General features: G+C 43.1%; 1 protein-coding gene across 1 annotated transcript in view; it reads right to left on the bottom strand.

Annotated features, from left to right (window-relative positions):
- The window catches only part of C2H20orf194 (chromosome 2 C20orf194 homolog), a 441,211-nt gene that overhangs the window by 14,917 nt on the left and 406,394 nt on the right, over positions 1 to 19,900 (bottom strand). The window contains exons 32-35 of the mRNA XM_030190991.1: positions 16,916 to 17,022; positions 14,948 to 15,022; positions 14,359 to 14,564; positions 1,153 to 1,218 (exon numbers count right to left, since the gene is read on the bottom strand). Of these exons, the coding sequence (XP_030046851.1) occupies positions 1,153 to 1,218; positions 14,359 to 14,564; positions 14,948 to 15,022; positions 16,916 to 17,022 (454 nt within the window). The remainder of the gene's footprint in view (positions 1 to 1,152; positions 1,219 to 14,358; positions 14,565 to 14,947; positions 15,023 to 16,915; positions 17,023 to 19,900) is intronic.

Raw genomic sequence — 19,900 nt, 5'->3', positions numbered from 1 at the left:
CTCTTTTTGATCTTAACTAATCTGTCTCACTTGTTATGTGAATTGTTGTATGCCATTCGCGCTTGTGGCATTCTATTGGGCTTTACCTTTAATCTGTCTAAATCTCAAGCTTTAGCACTGCCTGAATCCTTACAATATTCTTGGCCTGCCTCCTTCCCCCTCCCCTGGGCTACAGGGACCCTAAAACACTTGGGGGTGCAGATCCCTGCTCATTTGGATACATCATACAGTAGCAACATCCCACACTAGCTTAAGAAGGTGGGCAGGAAGTAAGATTTGTGGAGGGCCTACCTTATTTCATTAATGGGTCGAGATAGTCTCTTTAATATGATGTTGCCTCCATGTTTTCTATTCCCCCCCCCCCCCCCCCCCCCCCCCCCGATATTCAGCTGGTGGTGGTCATCGTTTTTTTAAACGTTGATCATGGCTAGTAACTTATCCCTCAATGTTCAGTGCTGGGCCTTGTCCGGCCACCTGCACTGAATATCGGGGATTTTTTTGGACGGGCTGGGTGCCCGGCACTTATTTGGGCCCGGTCGATATTCAGCCATGGCTGAATATCAGGCTGGCTGGCCCGCATAACGTTTTTAACTTAAAAAAAATTTTTTTTTCTTTACTACAGCCCCCAAAGAGCCTCTAAAGAGGCAGAAAGTGCTTTTGTCACTGATAAGTACCTTTTCCCATATCTTGCAAGTCCATTTTGGCTACTTCTTTGTTCACCTGACTCTGTACTTCCACTAAGTCTCTGTCAAAAACAGCTTCTTCTTGCTTTACATCCCCTCAATACACATCTCAGGCATCGTCTACCAACTGTAGACGAAAAAAACGCTACTTCACAGTTGTTAAACCATGCTGCCTGAGTAGTTGAGGTTGAGGTGAACTTGCAGTCAGAAATGCTTTACTTAAAGAAAATGTTTTATAGAATTATCTCCTTCCGCCCATATTGAACAGCTTGTCTTAAGAGAAAACAATTCTTGTCACTAAAGTTCTGCATTCCTGTTGAACTTTTTAAATCATTGAAAGACTGTGTTTCAGGTTAAAATTCTAATAAAAGTACTTGTGATTACATACAGCTATAAAAGAAAAGTTCAAATGGGATTTAATAACGTACTTATATTTTAAATCTTCTTTTAGCACTTGACTTCTACTTACATGAATGTTCTTGATCTCCTGCAAAGTCAACATTCCTCTGGTTCTTGGGATTTTTCTCTGAGGTTTCTGTGCACAAATTCTGACATTAGTAAAACATCACTGGTAGAAAGTCAAAAATCACTCTTGTTATAATCAAACCATTAGAAAGAAATACTGAGAGAATGTTACACCTGACCATACAAATATAAAGGAAAAGGTCAGACAAAGAACAGTACCTAAAGCTGCTGTGTAAAAAAACTATCGCCTGCTCTCGTATCTTCACATTATGTCAGAAAATACAGTATTGCCAGCTATGTATGCCCATTCCTTGGTGAAAGCATAAACAAGGAAAGAGTATTTTAGGACAGTGTGGAAAATGTTGGGCTACTGAATATTTACTGGTGCAGTGCAGGTAATACAAGATCTTGAAGTACCAGACTGGCCTCAGAACAGGAGCATAGCCATGGGTGGGCCTGGGCCCACTCAGTTTGGGTTCAGGCCCACCCAGCAGTGGAGCACCTTTAAAAGCACCGGGCAGCAGAGCACCTTTATTAGCACGGCAGCGAAGGGAGCAGGCTGAGCTCCCATGATCCTGCATCTGCCCCCTCTCTCTCACTGGCAGCAATTCCCACACGCTGCCTACCGCCGCTAACCTGTAAGCGTCTCCTCTGCTGTGTCATATTTGTTTCTTTATGCTGTTTTAATATACCCTTGTATCATCATCTGTTCCTGCATTTTTTTTCATTAAACGTCCTTTGTGAGGTCTTTTTCAAGACAACAATAGCTGCTCACATTAACTCTCACCACATAGGCCACTTCCGGTATGTATCGGATGTGACCACCCCCCTTTTTTTCCTTTGAGTATGCTATATATTCTCACTACTTTGCCCAGGGTTGCCAGATGGGTGGTTTTCCGCAACCCGCCGCGGGAAACTTTTGCCCGCGGTGGGTTGCGGTTTTTTGGGCTGGTTTTCTTTTTTTGGTGCGGGTTTTGGGCGGTTTTTCGGCCGGCGGGGGGTGGGGCTAATGGCGACAGAGGCGGGGTTTGTGACGTTTCGGGCGGGGTTTGTTGCCGTATTGGGCGGGGCAATGACATTGGGGGCGGGACTGATGACGGCACAGGCGGGGGTGATGACGGAAGGGGTGGGGCTGATGACGGCGGGGGTGGGGTGTGTGCGGTTTTTGAGCGGTTTTGTGTGGTAATTTTTTTTTTTTATATGGCAACCCTGACTTTGCCGTCGTCACTATTTTTATGATTCTTGCTCCGATAGTCTGCGTCCAGCATTTTCTGATTAGGTAAGCACTTTTTTCTTTTCTCCTTTTTGAGCTTGGTTGTGATGTTTCTTAATTATCCTCATTTAGTTTAGTTCATTATTTATATTTTTCTTACTTGCTTGTTGTGGCAGCATTTTTTGTCCCAACATTTGTTTGCAACGTTTAGTTCATTGGGCTCTGTATTTATTTTTAGATACCCCCCCCTTTTTTATGTAGTTTCTCCTTCGCTCCCTGCCTAGCATTATGTTGATACATTATCAGTCGTTTGGTTCCCTTTCACTTTCTTTGCTGGTTCTATTTATCCTTCGTTACTTTTTAGTGCCATATGGATACTATTTTGCCAAGGGTTTGTTTTTAAACCCAGTAAGATTATATCTTTATTCAGGGCTTGCAGTGCTACGTGATACACAGTCAGCGTTTGGTTTCACTTTCACTTTCTCTGCTGGTTCAATTAATCCCTGGTAACTCTTCAAGTGTCACATGGATACTTTGTTATCAGGTGTTTGTTTTTAAACCCATTATGTTCTCATTTGTGGCTTGCAGTGCTAAGTGATCAGTGAGTTGACAACACACATACAAGTAGGACTCCTCGGGGTAGATGCATCAAGCAAACGTAAAAAAATCAGAAACGTTAAAACCTTTACCGAATTTCAAATAACGAAGCATGCTCCAAAAACACAGCCCCAAAAAGTTTGGTGCGGTATTGGAAAGAACGATTCACCAATCCCCGTCGGTAATCGGCTCGTAAAGCATGCGCAAAGCAGCCAAGCGTTATGCTGGCTGCTCTGCGCATGCCAGAAACGTTCAAAACACAGTCAAATCGCAAGCACATGGCTCCCAAATCAAAATAAAAATAGGATCGGGAGGGGGCAAGGGCGCTCATCAGGAGCGTCCTGTACGGATGGCTTTGCCCCCCCCCCCCCCCACTTTCCGCCGCTCCCCCCACCCCGAAAAAGCAAACTTCTAGAAGCCCCTGCCCCCCTCCCTTCCTCACTACTCTCTCACCTCAGCTCCGCCTCCCGACATCCTCCGTCCGTGCCCCGCCCCCTTTTGGGGTTGTCGCCGCCATTCCCCTCCTCCATCGGGCCTCCCTTCCTCTTACCGGGCCCGTGCAGCGCCTCTCTCCTCTGTCCGAAGGCGCTGCACGGGCAAGAAGAAAGCTGAATCAGCTGATGCCTGCCTTCGCGATGGCGCGTCTTTCTCCTGCTGCGCCCGCCCCTGTCTGACGTTAGTAACCTACGTAGGTTACTGACGTCAGACAGGGGCGGGCCCAGGAGGAGAAAGACGCTCTATCGAAGCTAGGCGAAGGCAGGCATCAGTTGATTCAGCTTTCTTCTTGCCCGTGCAGCGCCTTCGGACAGAGGAGAGAGGCGCTGCACGGGCCCGGTAAGAGGAAGGGGGGCCCGATGGAGGAGGGGAATGGCGGCGACGACCCCAAAAGGGGGCGGGGCACGGACGGAGGATGTCGGGAGGCGGAGCTGAGGTGAGAGAGTAGTGAGGAAGGGAGGGGGGCAGGGGCTTCTAGAAGTTTGCTTTTTCGGGGTGGGGGAGCGGCGGAAAGTGGGGAGCAGCGGGGGGGGGGGGGGGGGCAAGGCCGTCCGTACAGGACGCTCCTGATGAGCGCCCTTGCCCCCTCCCGATCCTTTTTTTATTTTTATTTTTTTATGTGTTTTCTGAGGTCCTTTGGACCAATCACAGCGCTTTTAGCTCTGCTAATGCGCTGGGATTGGCTCAAAGTTTGTTTATTTTTTCACTTAACACTTTTTCCTGGCACAGAGCTGTCCTAACGAGAGGTCCAGACCTCTCGTTAGTTTTCCTGCCTTTTTCCTGCGTAAAGGCAATCGGAAAAGGTTAGGGTTAGTGCATGTCGTTTCAATGGGGTTTTCACACTAATTGCTCATCTCCATTCCGTTTTCGTTAGCTGCTACTACCGTCGAAAAATAGGCTTTAGTGCATGGAAAGGATCGGAAATTCTTCCTTAAGGGCTCATTTAATGATGAAAAACGTTTAGTGCATCTGGGCCCTCATTTTGCATTTACTACTTGGGTAAGCATTAGTTTTTGTTCTTGGTATATTGTCACTGCATGATATTAATATATAAAAGCACACATGTGTCTAATATTAATCTCTCTATTTCATTTTTTCCAACAATCGTTTATACATTATATTTGTTATTTTAGTTGGCATTTAAGTCCAAAATTGTATATATACCTGGAATAGAGATAATATTTCTATATTTTTTCATATGTTTTTATTTCTTTTTGTTTTTATTTATATTAGTAGAAACCTTTCTTTAAACGGATATGTTTAACTATTGAATATATGTATGTTGTTTTAATTATTATTAAGCATATTTGAGCATATTGACTTCTGATTAGAAAATTAGTGTCTATTGAATTTGTATATGTTTTTTCATATGGATGTGTATATATGTTTTTATTGGTGTTGTTTATATGTTATATATTTTGATTTGTAGTGTATTTATTGACCCCTGATGCAGACACTATTTTAGCGTCGGAACACGGCCTGTGTCGGGTCATTATCATTGATATAATAAGACTGTTGGACTCACGTCTCCAGTGGTGAATCGTCTTTTAGAGGCAGATGCAGCAACCAAACGTAAAAAAATCTAAATCGTTAAAGTCCCTAACGATTTTAAAATAACGAAAAATGCACCAAAAAAAAAAGTCACACATGCTGAGATCGGTAGTGAAACGTACAATGTATCAAAGAATCACAATACACATCGTTAATCGGCCCCCAAATCATGCGCAGAGCAGCCAAGCGTTATGTTAGCTGCTCTGCACATGCCACAAACAGTCAAAACACAGTCAAATCACAAGCACATGGCTCCCAAATAAAAACAAAAATAAAAAAAAAGGGTCGGGAGGGGGCAAGGGCGCTCATCAGGAGCGTCCTGTACAGACGGCCTTGCCCCCCCCCCCCCGCTGCTCCCCACTTTCCGCCGCTCCCCCCACCCCGAAAAAGCAAAATCCTAGCAGCCCCTGCCCCCTCCCCACTTTCCGCCGCTCCCCCCACCCCGAAAAAGCAAACTTCTAGAAGCCCCTGCCCCCCTCCCTTCCTCACTACTCTCTCACCTCAGCTCCGCCTCCCGACATCCTCCGTCCGTGCCCCGCCCCCTTTTGGGGTCGTCGCCGCCATTCCCCTCCTCCATCGGGCCCCCCTTCCTCTTACCGGGCCCGTGCAGCGCCTCTCTCCTCTGTCCGAAGGCGCTGCACGGGCAAGAAGAAAGCTGAATCAGCTGATGCCTGCCTTCGCGATGGCGCGTCTTTCTCCTGCTGCGCCCGCCCCTGTCTGACGTCAGTAACTTACGTAGGTTACTGACGTCAGACAGGGGCGGGCCCAGGAGGAGAAAGACGCTCTATCGAAGCTAGGCGAAGGCAGGCATCAGCTGATTCAGCTTTCTTCTTGCCCGTGCAGCGCCTTCGGACAGAGGAGAGAGGCGCTGCACGGGCCCGGTAAGAGGAAGGGGGGCCCGATGGAGGAGGGGAATGGCGGCGACGACCCCAAAAGGGGGCGGGGCACGGACGGAGGATGTCGGGAGGCGGAGCTGAGGTGAGAGAGTAGTGAGGAAGGGAGGGGGCAGGGGCTTCTAGAAGTTTGCTTTTTCGGGGTGGGGGGAGCGGCGGAAAGTGGGGAGCAGCGGGGGGGGGGGGGGCAAGGCCGTCCGTACAGGACGCTCCTGATGAGCGCCCTTGCCCCCTCCCGATCCTTTTTTTATTTTTATTTTTATTTTTTTATGTGTTTTCTGAGGTCCTTTGGACCAATCACAGCGCTTTTAGCTCTGCTAATGCGCTGGGATTGGCTCAAAGTTTGTTTATTTTTTCACTTAACACTTTTTCCTGGCACAGAGCTGTCCTAACGAGAGGTCCAGACCTCTCGTTAGTTTTCCTGCCTTTTTCCTGCGTAAAGGCAATCGGAAAAGGTTAGTGCATGTCGTTTCAATGGGGTTTTCACACTAATTGCTCATCTCCATTCCGTTTTCGTTAGCTGCTACTGTCGTCGGAAAATAGGCTTAAGTGCATGGAAAGGATAGGAAATTCTTCCCTGAGGGCTCATTTAACGATGAAAAACGTTTAGTGCATCTACCTCTTAGTCTCTACTTTTGCCTTCTGTGCCACCCAACAGTAGCACATCTTTAACAGTAGCTGATGGGGATTCCAAGCTCTACCAGCTGAAGACTTCCCCCTGATGGTAATGAAAATGGTCTGCTCCACGTTAATGGCAACTGTGAATGCTGAGTTTTCAGCGCATGCCTGCTGCAGACTGCCAAGGCGGAGAGAAACATTTTCCCACCAGCTTAGATATTTTTTGGGAGGGAGGGGGAGAACACTTGGTGCTCACCCACTTCTTGCCTAGGCCCACCCAAAATCTGCTGTCTGGCTACGCCCCTGCTCTGAAACTGTTGTTTTTCAAAGTTTTTTTTCTTTTAATTCTGCAGAAAATGTTGCAGATGAAGTTGGGATTCCAGCCGTGTCCTCAGTGTGGAAGAAAAATCCAGAAACTCTGACACCCATTCAAGATGCCTGATATATCTGGACTCAGAAAACAATCAGGCTGACTGCAAACAATGAGGCAGGATATTCCTGAAAGTCTGTAACAACCACTTGAACTACCTCTGCAATCACTGTCACACAGAGAACAGACTCCTGCTAGCTCAGGAGGAAGAGAGGAAATATTGTCTGTACAGAAACTGGAGACTCAGTGCATTTTGCTTTATGAAAGTTGCTACCACATTCATATTCAGCAACTTTGACAGTTCAGCCAAAAGGCAGCAGCAACAGAGATAATCTAAGATGGCACAAGCATCCTGAGAAGCTTTCAGTCGTAAAGCAATCCCTGCTGATTGACTCAACCTGTGTCTGAAAAAATGGACAAATTATAAGGTTCAACAAATAACTGTTTTCAATAAAGTCTGATCTTCCCACAATTCAGTGGTAGTCAAGTCAGCAATGAAGAAGGCGAAAATAGCACATAATTTTCTAATACATCATCTGGCAAAGATCTCAGACTATGAGATCATTCAGGCAAGAAAGTATTCCAGGTGCAATGTAACTCATCAGCTGGTCTCCTTGAGGATGTTCATACATGACTTATGATACTCCATGTGCAGGTGCCTTCCTGCCCGACATGAGCACACAGTACCAGCATTATAATAATAAAGCTGAGGGAATTCAACTCCTTGGGGAGGTGGAAGTGTCTAGTGGCTCAAAAGGAGCTTTACTCAGCTGGGAGTGGACTATGTTGAGATCCCATGACACTGTGGGAGGTTTGATAGGAGGCTTAGTCAAAAGTCATAAATCAAATTAAAGGCATGGGCTTACCATCTGCACAGTGGTAAGTGCCATTTGCACTAAAGTGAACCTCTATGGAGTTGGTTTTGAGATCAGGCTCAGACAAGTGTAGAAGGTATTCACACAGCTTTTGCATAGGGAAGGGAAAAGGTTCTAGGTCCCTGCCTTTGTACCAGATGACAAATGTCCTCCATTTAAAATTATAGGACCTTTTAGTGGAATTTTTTTCTGGAAGAAAGCAGGATCTAGAGACACTCTCATGCAACTGAAGGGATGCAAGCTATATCCTCTCAGCATCTAAGCCGTGAGGGCAAGGGATTGCAGATTGGAATAGAGCAGAGACCCCTCATTCTGTATGATGAGTGTTGGAAAGCAGTCCAGTCTCCATGGATATTCGAAGGCTACCTCCAGAAGTAGAGAAATCATATTTGCCTCAACCAGAAGGACGTGATAAAAATCATGGTTCCCGGTCCTGCTCAAGTTTCAGGAAAATCTTCTCTAGAAGAGTTACTGGAGGATATGCATACAGGAGGCTCTTCCCCTCAATGGAAGAGAAGTGCATTCGATGCTAGTCTGCCATATGATCTCAGCCTGCAGCAGAACCAAGGAACTTTGTTGTTCAGATGGGTGGTGAAGAGATCCACTGAGGGGGTGCCAGAGACAACTTGTGTGGTTGCATTACCCAGTTCAGTGTGTCCGCCAGACTGTTGTCTTTTCCCTGCCAGGTACATGACCCTGAGCACCATGCCATGGCTGGAGACCTATTACCACATCTGACTACTTCCTGACACAAGAGGTACAAATCTGTGCCTCCCTGCTTGTTGACATAATGTATCGCAACCTGATTATCTGTTTGGATTAGAACAATTTGATTCAACAGCCAATCTATGAAACTCTTTAGAGCATTTCAAATGGCTCAGAGCTTGAGGAGTTTTATGTGAAGACAAGTCTCTTGAGTGGACCAGAGATCTTGAGTGTGAAGATCATCTATGTGAGCTCTCCAAATCAAGTTGGCTGCATCTTTCATTAACATCTTGTGTGGAGAAGGAATTTGGAATGGGAGTCTAATGATCAGACTGGATTGAATCGTCCACCTCAAGAAAGGCTCTCACAAAGTGGGAGTGACAGATAGTAGATTCATCAAGTTCCCAGCAGCTTGAGACCACTGAGAAGCTAGGGCACGTTGAGCCTCTCTCAAATGAAGGCATATCATGGGTGTCACAGAGACTGTAGAGGCCATGTGGCCTAACAAACGCAACATTTACCAAGCTGTGACCTGCTGGCTCTGCCAAACATGTAGGGCAACAGCTAGTAATGCCTTCGCCCTGGGTTCTGGAAGTAAAACCTGAGTCTGAACCATGTATAGCAGGACTCCTATGAACTCCAATTGTTGAGTGGGAAGGCGATGGGACTATGAGTATCTTTATGATGAACCCTAGGAGCTCCAGCACTCAAATGGCTTTCTGTATGGAATCCTGAGCTCCTCCTTTGGATGTGCTCTTGACCAGAGGTGTCCAAACTTGGTCCTCACTCAGTCAAGTTTCCAGGATTTCCACAATGAATATACATTAGATCTATTTGCATACAATGAAGGCAGTGCATGCAAATAGATCTCATGCATATTCATTGGGGAAATCTTGAAAACCCAACTGAATTGCGGCACATAAGCACCGCCATACTGGGAAAAGACTAAGGGTCCATCAAGTCCAGCATTCTGTCTCCGACAGCGGCCAATCCAGGCCTCAAGAACCCGGCAACCCCCCCCCCCCCCCCCCCCAAAAAAAAAAATAAAAAAATTAATAATGTTCAATGGACTTTTCCCTCAGGAATCTGTCCAAACCCCCTTTGAATTCCGTAAGGCCAGCTGCTGTCAAAACATTCTCCGGCAACGAGTTCCAGAGTCTAACTACACGCTGAGTAAAGAAAAACTTTCTCCTATTTGTTTTAAATCTACCATATTCTAGCTTCATCTTGTGTCCCCTGGTTTTGTTGTTTTTTGAAACTGTAAACAAACGCTTCACATCTGTCCGCTCTACTCCGCTCATTATCTTGTAGACTTCTATCATATCACCTCTTTAGGACAGAGGTTGGACACCCCTGGTCTAAATAGAGAAACATGTGCACCCCCAGTCTGCGTAGATACGCTACAACTACAGCAAGGCATTTGATAAAGACTCGGACAGCGGACACAAGACCAAAAGGCAGGACGTTTTACTGGTAGTGGGGTTTCCCTGTTTGAAATATGAGATACTTCCCTGTAACTGAGGCATACCCTGAATCATGGGAATCAGAGCACCCAGGGAAACCATCCTGAACTTTTCTCTGACCAGACATTTGTTCAGGGCCCTTAGGATTAGGAAGTGACAAAATCCCCAATTTTTTGGGTTCTATGAAGTACTTGGTGGTATGGGCTCAACCGCATGGGCCTGCAAGAACGACCCACTGCTGAGAGCTGAAATTTGACGCTCTTGGTGGGCAATTTGGAGGAAACTGACACCAATTTAGAATGTAACCCCCCCCCACCCACAAAGACTATTTAGAGAAACCACCAGTTAGAGGTTATAAGGAGCCATCTTGCATGAAAAAATTACATCTACCAGTAGGCCATTTGGGATCGTCACTTTTATTGCAGTTATACTCTTGTACAGCCAGTCAAAAGTTTGTCTCTTACATTGACTGGGGAGTTAGTTGGGTCTTCTGGGGCCTCTGCTACTTAGGCCTGGCGCGGGGCCCCTGGGTCTGCTGGGAAGGGTGGCCCAGAGGAGGGTCGATCTCCTTTGGCCACCACCCAAGAACCTCTGAGAGGTGGAGGCCACAGAAAGAGTGGGCCAAGAAAGACTTCATGGTGTTAGTTTCCTTCTTGATAAGGTCAGTGACCTTTTCCACCTTGTCCGCAAAAAGAATGTCACCTTGGCATGGGATGCCTGCAAGTTTTTCCTGAATGGCTGGTTCTAGGTCTGAAACATGCAGCCAGGAGAGTCTGCGCATGCCAATACCTAATGCTGAAATCTGGGACGCCACATCAAAAGAATCATAAGTTGCTTGGGTCCAGAGCTTTCAGCATCTCCTTTTGCTTGGCTACTAACATATGGAGTTCTACAGCCTTATCTAAAAGAAGTCTGCAAATTCTGACACTACTACTACTACTACTTAACATTTCTAGAGCGCTACTAGGGTTACGCAGCGCTGTACAAATTAATGAATAAGGACGGTCCCTGCTCAGAAGAGCTTACAATCTAAAGGACGAAATGTCAAGTTGGGGTAGATGAGATTTCCTGAGAAGAGATGTAGTGATTAGGTGCCAAAGGCGACATTGAAGAGGTGGGCTTTGAGCAATGATTTGAAGATGGGTAGGGAGGAGGCCCGGCGTATGGGCTCAAATTCTGCAAGTAGATGCTCATGTACAGCTGGTAGGACTGTAAGCAGGAAACAAGCATAGAGGCTTGGTAAACCTTTCTCCCAAAACTCTAAGATCCTAGCATCTTGTTCCTGGGGCACCAAGGTGTGGGTTGTAGAACTCTTAGCTCATTTAAGAGCAGATTTGACTACCATAAGAGTGGTGGAGGTAGTAGTTTGCTTCTTGAATCTGAGAGCCTTCTGGACTCTATAAATAGAGCCTGCCTTCTGAATAATTGACTGCACAGAGAGAGGTATCCCCCAATTCTTCATCTGTGCCTTCCACAGGATGCCATGCATGAGCATTGTCGCAGCCTCCTTAGAATCATCTTCATAGTTGAGGATGTGCAATATTTCAGCCCTGAGCTCATTCTCAACTTCAAGTGGCATGGCTTTTGCCATTTCCCTAAAATAAATAGATGAAGGAGAGTTCTTTTGGTGGGGACTTTCTCCTTTCCCGAGGGGTCAGATGGCAAACCAAGGAAGCCCTCCTCCGATTCAATATCAGACACTCAGGAATGGTCTGAATTGCTCCCAGCGAAATACTCTTCCTGAGTAGGATGGGTCTGTGACTAGATTTTGAACGAGAGTGCCGAGCGACAGGTCCTGTCCTGGATACTACAGAAGCTTCCTTTCCTAATGAGCTGGAGAGTAGCATTACCTCTTCTGAGGTTGATGCCATCCTCATCAAGGAACTGCTGTTGGCGCATGGGCAACAGAGTGTGTGGCCTTGGGGTGGAGCCATGGCTGGCATCAACGCCCTCAAAGCCTCGGCATCACACCAAGCCAAGATCCGCTCCAACTCCTCCTGCAGCATGGCCTGGAGCCATTCCCTGGGGCAGGCATTGGTAAAGGTGGGGCCAGTGTCAGATCGGTGACAGCCTGTGAAGATGCTGGGCCAGCCTTCCAATTTGGCACTGACTCCACAGAGAGAGAGTGGTCCTCTTGACACCAAAACTGCTCAGGTGCCAGCAGTGCCTTTGACCTGGAGCTACTGGCACGTGCTTCGAGGAGGACTCATGTCAGTGCTTCTTCACCTTTGATCGATGCACATCAGGATCACTCAGTGCCGATGAGGGCAATGTCGAACCCTGATAAGTCCTCGGTGTGCATCCAATGTAGGTCAGTCTGATGTGGCCCTACTGGTGCCTGATATTGAGGCATGGGGAGACCACCTTCATGTTGGTGCACCCGGAGTGTCTGTTGCAGCACCAGCCATTGGGCCCGATGCCGATATTAACAGAATAGCGCCAAAACATCTCTTGCACTGAGTCTTTCTACTCTTTTGTCTCCTTTTCTGAACATTAGAGGTGACAGTTAGAGGTTGTACGGTCAGGCCTAGGCAAGGCAAACACCAACTGCATCAGTTACAGATATGGTTTTTCTGCACCGAGTACACTTAAAACCACAGCCAAAGCAAAATCAAACGATTCAATTTTAGAAAAAATAGGGGACGTCCCTACTAGTGCTCAGACTTAGAAGAGCTGAGGAAGCTGCAAAATAAATAAATAAATAAGCAAACAAACCTTAAAAGGTTGAAAACACAAAAAAGAAATAAGAAAAATAATGAAGAAAAAAGGTCCTGCATATCATAAAAGAAGATACCAGAAAAAAAGAGATGTCCCATTTTCACCAACAGAATATTCCTCCATCCTCACAATGGATGCTTCCAACACTCATAGAACCTACTCACAAGTTGAGCGGCTACTTTATACCCATAATCTGGACTTTTGACTGCAATTCTACATCTTCTGCAAGATAACAAATAGACAATCATTTATTTTTTTTTAAGGTATAAGAACCATATAACTTACAGATTCTGAAACCTTCTACAGTCCTAGGAGTGGTCTCTAGACTGGGCCTAGGGGAATCAGCAAATAAACCTCTTTGCCAATGATGAGAATGAAAAGTTATCCCATAGTGGTTCAGTGTTCCCATCCCTGAACTGGTTTGCAAGGAAAGTCCTTACTATAAACTGAACTATGCCACTCCTCTATGTTTATCCTCCCATCCCTCTCACAGCAAAAACCCTGCACAAATTTAAAAAGAGGCCAGACATAATGATTTTCATAGCACCATGTTGGTTTTATTAAGAGTAGATTCTCTCTTCTCAGAAGAGTGGTTTATTGTACACTGTTTTCCCAAGCATGATGACCTCATTTGCATATATCTGACTACATTTTAATGGTACTTGCGGCCATCTCTGGTGTGCACGCTATTCCCTGTGCTAGCGTCCTCTAAAGGTGCTGAGCACACTAACGCCGGCACTAGTCTGGCACTAATCACCTCTAGAGCCAGCATCGGGTTTTGAGCATTGGCCTGCATATGAGAAGTCAACTGACACTCTGGACTTGCATTGTTTATCTCAAAAGAGCTGCATCAATCAGAAAATCAAGGCAGCTGTTTGTCTCTTTTGACCTCAACAGAATTGGTACTCTGGTAGCAGCAGTAGCTGCCAGATAAATGCAGACAAGTTCGCTAGCATCCTGTACCCAATTGTGTTACAAGCAAACTGATACTCCTTTAGTCAGTAAAGTCAGACTGTAGCAAATAAGAGTCACTGCATCTATTGTAGTTCTCATGAAATAAGCTTTGCTAAATAGCATTTGCAAAGCAGCTTCTTGGGTCTCCCTTCTTGCCTTCAGTTCACACTACTCCTTGGACCAGTCCACACTCAGACACCATGAATTCAGTCAAGCTGTGCATGCCAACCTATCTTGTAACATTAGCAACTATCACATTCTTCTTTGAGACCACACTGCAATTGGACAATAGACAAACTACAGATGATTTAAGCAGCTCTGAGCTGGGAGTCACCCACTTGTGTACCTGACTCAATCTTGACTGTTGATGGGAAAATATTTTACACAGACAGCAGAATTGATCAGGCACACAATCTCTCCCACTTCCCCAGGAATTACATTCATTCTTGGACTATGGAATTAATTGAGGGGACTGCTGTGCATGCTCTGAACTTCCGACTTCTTTATGAACTCTGGGAGAGATATTCACCGGTACTGTTAGATGACATCACCTACTTATGTGCCTGATCAATCTTGCTGGCTACTGAAGCCCACTGAATAGTTATGGAGGAGGGAACAGAATATACACTGCTTTGATCTGCCTGGCAATAAAAGTGGTAAAGTGATAATAAACAAAAACATAAATAGAGAACAGAACCAGATTAGAAAAGAAAAATGCCCCCCTTCCAAAAAAAGAGGTGCAATTTTGTACCCCTAACCTGCTTTGCACATTGTCTGAGCCAGTTTTTAATCTCTTCTTCTTTAAGAGAACAGCCAGTGAATACAAGGAAACATTGCTGTTGACTGCTGTTGTCTCGTGTATCAATCTTTGGATCAGAAGGAGGAGTAGGTCCCTCTTGCACAGGGATCAGGCTTAGAGAATTTCCTAAAGTGTTGTGGCAGACTTCAGTCATTTTCTCATTATCTGGAGAAACAAAAACATACAAATGATCTAAGGTGGATGCATCCTATTTGTATGTGTCTTATGTAACATTTAAAACATTCTTTGGTACCAGGTACATTTAACCAAATAAGCAAAAATGAATTAATTTAGTTAATAAACAGTTGAAAATAAGCACATTTATCTACTAGTTTTATAAATATTTCCCATCTTTATGTGTATTAGAGGGTAACTTGTGAAAAGAATGCAAAATCTTATGCATTCTAATGAAGCTGTCACATGTTATCTAACAATTGGCCCTATGATACATAATACAAATAATGGTGTTGACATATGCTGTTGGTAAATGACTTCATAATGAAGTAAGAAAAAATATAGCAGGATGAACAGAAAAGGAATTCAATTACCTGAAAACCTGACTTTGCCCACAATGTGGTATACGTTCCTCAAAAAGGGACTGGGCTTGAGTGAGGACTTAATTGCTGTTGAAAAGACAAAAAAAGGGAACCATCAGTTATTCATCCTAATTCCCTCTTATTTTCCCAAAAAAAGGATTGCCCTACTGGGAATTCAGTGTTAACGTTTACAGCTTTCATTTATATTTGAATATTAGCTAAGTTATCCAGTGTTGCTAAGGAAATCCAACATCAAATGGCTGACACAATAGAAAATGGTCAAACTAACTTTGTAAAATATATATATTGGAGAAGATTTATATGGCAATATACCAGGATATGCAATGTTTTTGCATTAGGGTTAAGGGAGAACAAATAGCAATTTTTTTTTTTACAATTGTTCTCATAATAGTAACAAATGAATAACAATGGACAAATAATCCCCCCCCCCCCCCAAAAAAAAGAACTAAACTGATAAAAGGAAGGAATTACTCACCATTGCTAATCCTAGCCCACAGTACTTGGAGAGGTGAAGTTAAAATCAAAAACGTTTTCAGAAAACAGGAGAACATAGTTGGGGTCGGGGGGCAACTAAGGTGGCAATTTTAAACCATTTTAGAATTCCAGTGCAAAGGTGCATTGGCATGTCTAATCTTAGACACGTTGCAGAAGGGAGCTGTGTGAGCATTCCATTTGCAGCCTGAGACCCTGAAGAAGCAGCGAAACGCTGGCCACCGTCGGCTCAGGGCAGCTTTTGAGGGACCGCACAGCGGGAGCAACCGTGAATTGAACACGCTTAACAAAGATAAGTGAACCAGTGATTAGTAAAAGTTTTTCTGTGTTCCCATTGTAGCATTCAATATATTGAAAATGTATCTATCATTGAAAAAAATGTGAAAAAAATTGGCTACCGCATATATATATATATATATATATATATATATATATATATATATATATATATATATATATACATACATTTTTATAGCCGCAGGGTTTTTTGCCGATGATGAAGAGAGGACTTTTTGTCCGTTCAGCTTGTTGAGACTTACTATACAAGTCCCCAAGCTCTTTGAGGCTTTTTCCCTGTACGTTATTTCACATCCTGTGGATTTGTTTATTATTTTGAATTTTGATTTTCATCCATACCACCCAGTACATTCTAGTGGATTCTAATCTTAGGTACACCCACTTACAGCAGGTCTATGGCTGGTGTAAATTGATGCAGCTAAACGCAAACCATTTTCTATTTTTTCCCTCTGAAGATACCTAGGCTTGTAAGATGAACTGAGCAGCCTCTCTCACCTTTAATGTTTCTCAGATGGCTGAGATAAGTGATTGTGAAGCCTGAAAATCTCTTATCTTGCCAATGTTTAACTGCCTTGCCTCCAGGGACATTCCAGTACCCATGGAGACCATCTTCCAGCCACAGGCACGGCACATTTCTTAAAGCCCTCATGGCATGTTAAAAAAAGCAGTTTAAGTCAAGTCAAACTCACTTATTAAAGGAGGAAAAACAAGAAATCATTGCTTTGTCTTTTAGGACTGAGGTAAAAAACGTCAAAAATACATTTGACAAAGCCAAAACCACATTTATATGATAAGCTGGGAGCAAAATAGACCGTAGCGACTCTTGAAAAAGTGGCTGCATGGGAAGTACCACACTTGCTTATTTCTGTGACTGATCATACCTGCTAAAAAATATACACAGCAGAGAGCATTCAGACAGACTAATTTACTCTGTTCACCAAGAGCAAAATAAAAGCAAGCTAAACAGTCAGGTTTTAGTCCACTGTCTAATAAAGGGATACTCACTGGTCAAGCAAATGACTATCAGGCTGGTGATGACTAAAATGTAATCATACAAAACAGGCATGCTATCATATTTACATTTGAAAAATATCTAATCTTTCATCCTACAACTTACATATGGCCCTCCCCTAAATTTAAAAATCAGCAGTCATAAAATTTTCATTTTACCTTTACATTTGGTCATAAACTGTGCTTTTTCTAAAGGACGGCTAAACCAGACAAGGATCTGATCCATCCATGGGAAAATGAGTCCAGCTTTAAACTTTCCATCATACCTAAAATTTTTTGGAAATAAAATGATTTTGTTTCATAAGTAATTTGCCAAAAACATCAGAAAAACTTAGTACAGCTGCCCTCTAAAACTTCAGCAATCAACATATACCATTTACAAAGCCATTATGGGGGCTTAGATATCAACGTGGGCAACCGTTACAATGTGTTATTTTACTACTATCTTATGAACAGTGGACCAGACTGGCAAGAAGTACAAGTCTTTCATTCCAATAAAAACCATGCATAAAGCCTGACATGGCCATATTTTGGTAAAAACCTGTGCTATACAACTAAGAAATATAATGAATGCAATTACTGAATGTAGAACATAGAGCATTTAAATTCAAACTTGACTGCTGCAATTCAATTTAGGCAGGTATTAAGCAGAATCTCCTAAGAAAACTATCAATAGAAATCAAGCAAAATAAAACATGGAAAAGAAAATAAGATGATATCTTTTTTATTGGACATAACTTAATACATTTATGTCCAATAAAAAAGGTATCATCATCTTATTTTCTTTTCCATGTTTTATTTCTATTGATAACCTTTAAGAGTGGACTAACACGGCTACCACACCTCTCCACCTAAGAAAACTACAAACTACACAAAACACGTCTGCCAGCCTTATATATATAATGTGAGGTAGAAATGCCATAATAAATAAAGGTAATTTTTTTCTAAAATCACAGTTAACAAAAGACAAAAAACTGCAGGGTGATACGCCTTTTAATAATATGTTGTCATTATCTAGATGCAGCTGTAGTGATTTTAATTCTCAGTGCTGCTAGTTCCCCTAGTTTTAGAAAGTGGATCTACAGCGATTCAGTAAGCATTGTATTATTTTGTTTAATTCGGATCAACATATGACTTCACTTGAGAGTGAGAAAATGAAAACTTAAGTTTATGAATTGTGCTTTCAGTTTACTAACATTGCTGATGGCACAGGTAAACTTAGTTTTATCAAAATACTAGTGTGGATTGGGTTCTCTGATTACAGTTTTTTCCACTTGGTTTTCATATTTGTTGATCCTGTGGTAGGCATAAGCACTTGCACAGAAAATGGTTTTACACTTTATTTACACCAGTAGAACAGTCATTTTTATTGTGGTTTGAGAGAGACTAACTTACTAATTTGTAAGTACAGTGTTGATTATCTAATCTTCGCTAAACCGACCATCTGGCATATCCAACAGACTCCCCCCCCCCTCCGGTGATGTCATCACATTTATTTCTATTAAATATTTTGTTTTAGAACAATTTTTTAAAAATCAGGCACGCTACGGCTTTATTTGTGCATTTTTTTCCATATTATCCAACTTTTTGCTTATCTGAGAAGGGGTTGGTCCTGTTTAATTCGGGTAATCGAGACTGCACTATCTTACTCTGAAATCTGTTGGCTCGTATTTTGTGGTATTTGATTATAACTTAAATGCTGTTGTACTTTCAATAATTTTATTCACTATGCTTTTTAGTTTTATATACCCTGACACAGGTTTTTAACAAAAAAAAAAAGGCAATGTCAGATCCTATTCATGGTTTTAAGTTGAATCAAAGACTTGCATTTTTAGCCTTCCTGGTCTGCTGTCTTGACTATAAATATTTGTTCAATACTTAGAAACCAGTTCACTTTTTTAAGCAGTATCACATATAATGGACAATTTATGGAAAATTTCAACTTATCTATGTATTAGCAAAAACACTTTGGCTCAAACTCAGGAAAACCAGCCCCACATCTACGCAAGACACAGAAGATGAAACAGAACACTCACACGGAACCTAAACTTGTCCCAATAAAAATGGTGAAGGGTCTACATTTTAGACTATGAGTTCCAAAGAATATCAAGTTCCATATTAAAAATGATCTTACATAAACAATTATGCTCAACAACGTCTAGCTAGTTAATAAGATGTAATGTAATATTGTTTACTGTATACTAAACAGTTCCACTGTAAGTTATTACTAATTAATGTTAGCTAATCTTTTGATAACATACTGTTTGTTAAATGTAAACCACTTAGAACTTCTTGGTAAAGTGGGTTATAAATGCCAAATTAAATTTAATTAAACCATTATAAACATATATTAAGGAAATACTTTCCTACAGATTAAGCAAAGTTACTCACCTGTAGCAGATGTTCTCTGAGGAAAGCAGGATGAATATTCACACTGACAGGTGATGAAATCTGAGGGAGCCCGCTACACTATGAGCTACCCAGCGTTCTTTCAGAAGCTTTGGGAAGCAGCCTACCAAGCATATGTGTGCCTTTTCACCCACTGCTGTCATATGGGACCAGCTCAGTCTAACACAATAGCTGACAGAATTCAACTACAAGGGGAAGGGGTGAGGCAGTGTGGATATTCATCCTGCTGTCTTCAGAGAATACCTGCTACAGGTAACTTTGTTTTCTCCAAGGACAAACAGGATGAAATACCCACACAGATGAGAATCCCTAACTACCAGGGTGTCTTAAAAGAAAAAGGGGATACAACCAGGGTCTGCAAAGAGCAAGGCTCAATATGCCAATGCAATGAGTAACAGTGATAAACTTTTTTTTAAATAAATTATATATATATATATATATATATATGTATAATACACAGCCTGGAACAGAAACAAATGGGCTTAGTGGGGTGGAGTTGGATCCTAGACCCCAAATAAAATCTGAAGGACTGTCTGGCCAAAACAGCTGTCACATCTGAGTCTTGCTCAAAGCAATAGTGAGAAGTGAATGTGTGGACTGAAGTCCATGTTGCAGCTCTTTAGATCTCCTCTATGGAGGCTGACCTCAAGTTGGCTACTGACACTGTGAGCTATGAAATAACCCTTTAGAGTCAGCCCAACCTGGGTATAAAGTAAAGGCAATGCAGTCTGCTAG

Source organism: Microcaecilia unicolor, chromosome 2, assembly GCF_901765095.1.
Source record: "Microcaecilia unicolor chromosome 2, aMicUni1.1, whole genome shotgun sequence".
Lineage (NCBI taxonomy): Eukaryota > Metazoa > Chordata > Amphibia > Gymnophiona > Siphonopidae > Microcaecilia > Microcaecilia unicolor.
Note: the sequence above shows the minus strand (reverse complement) of the source record. Positions and strands in the feature narration are given on the sequence as shown.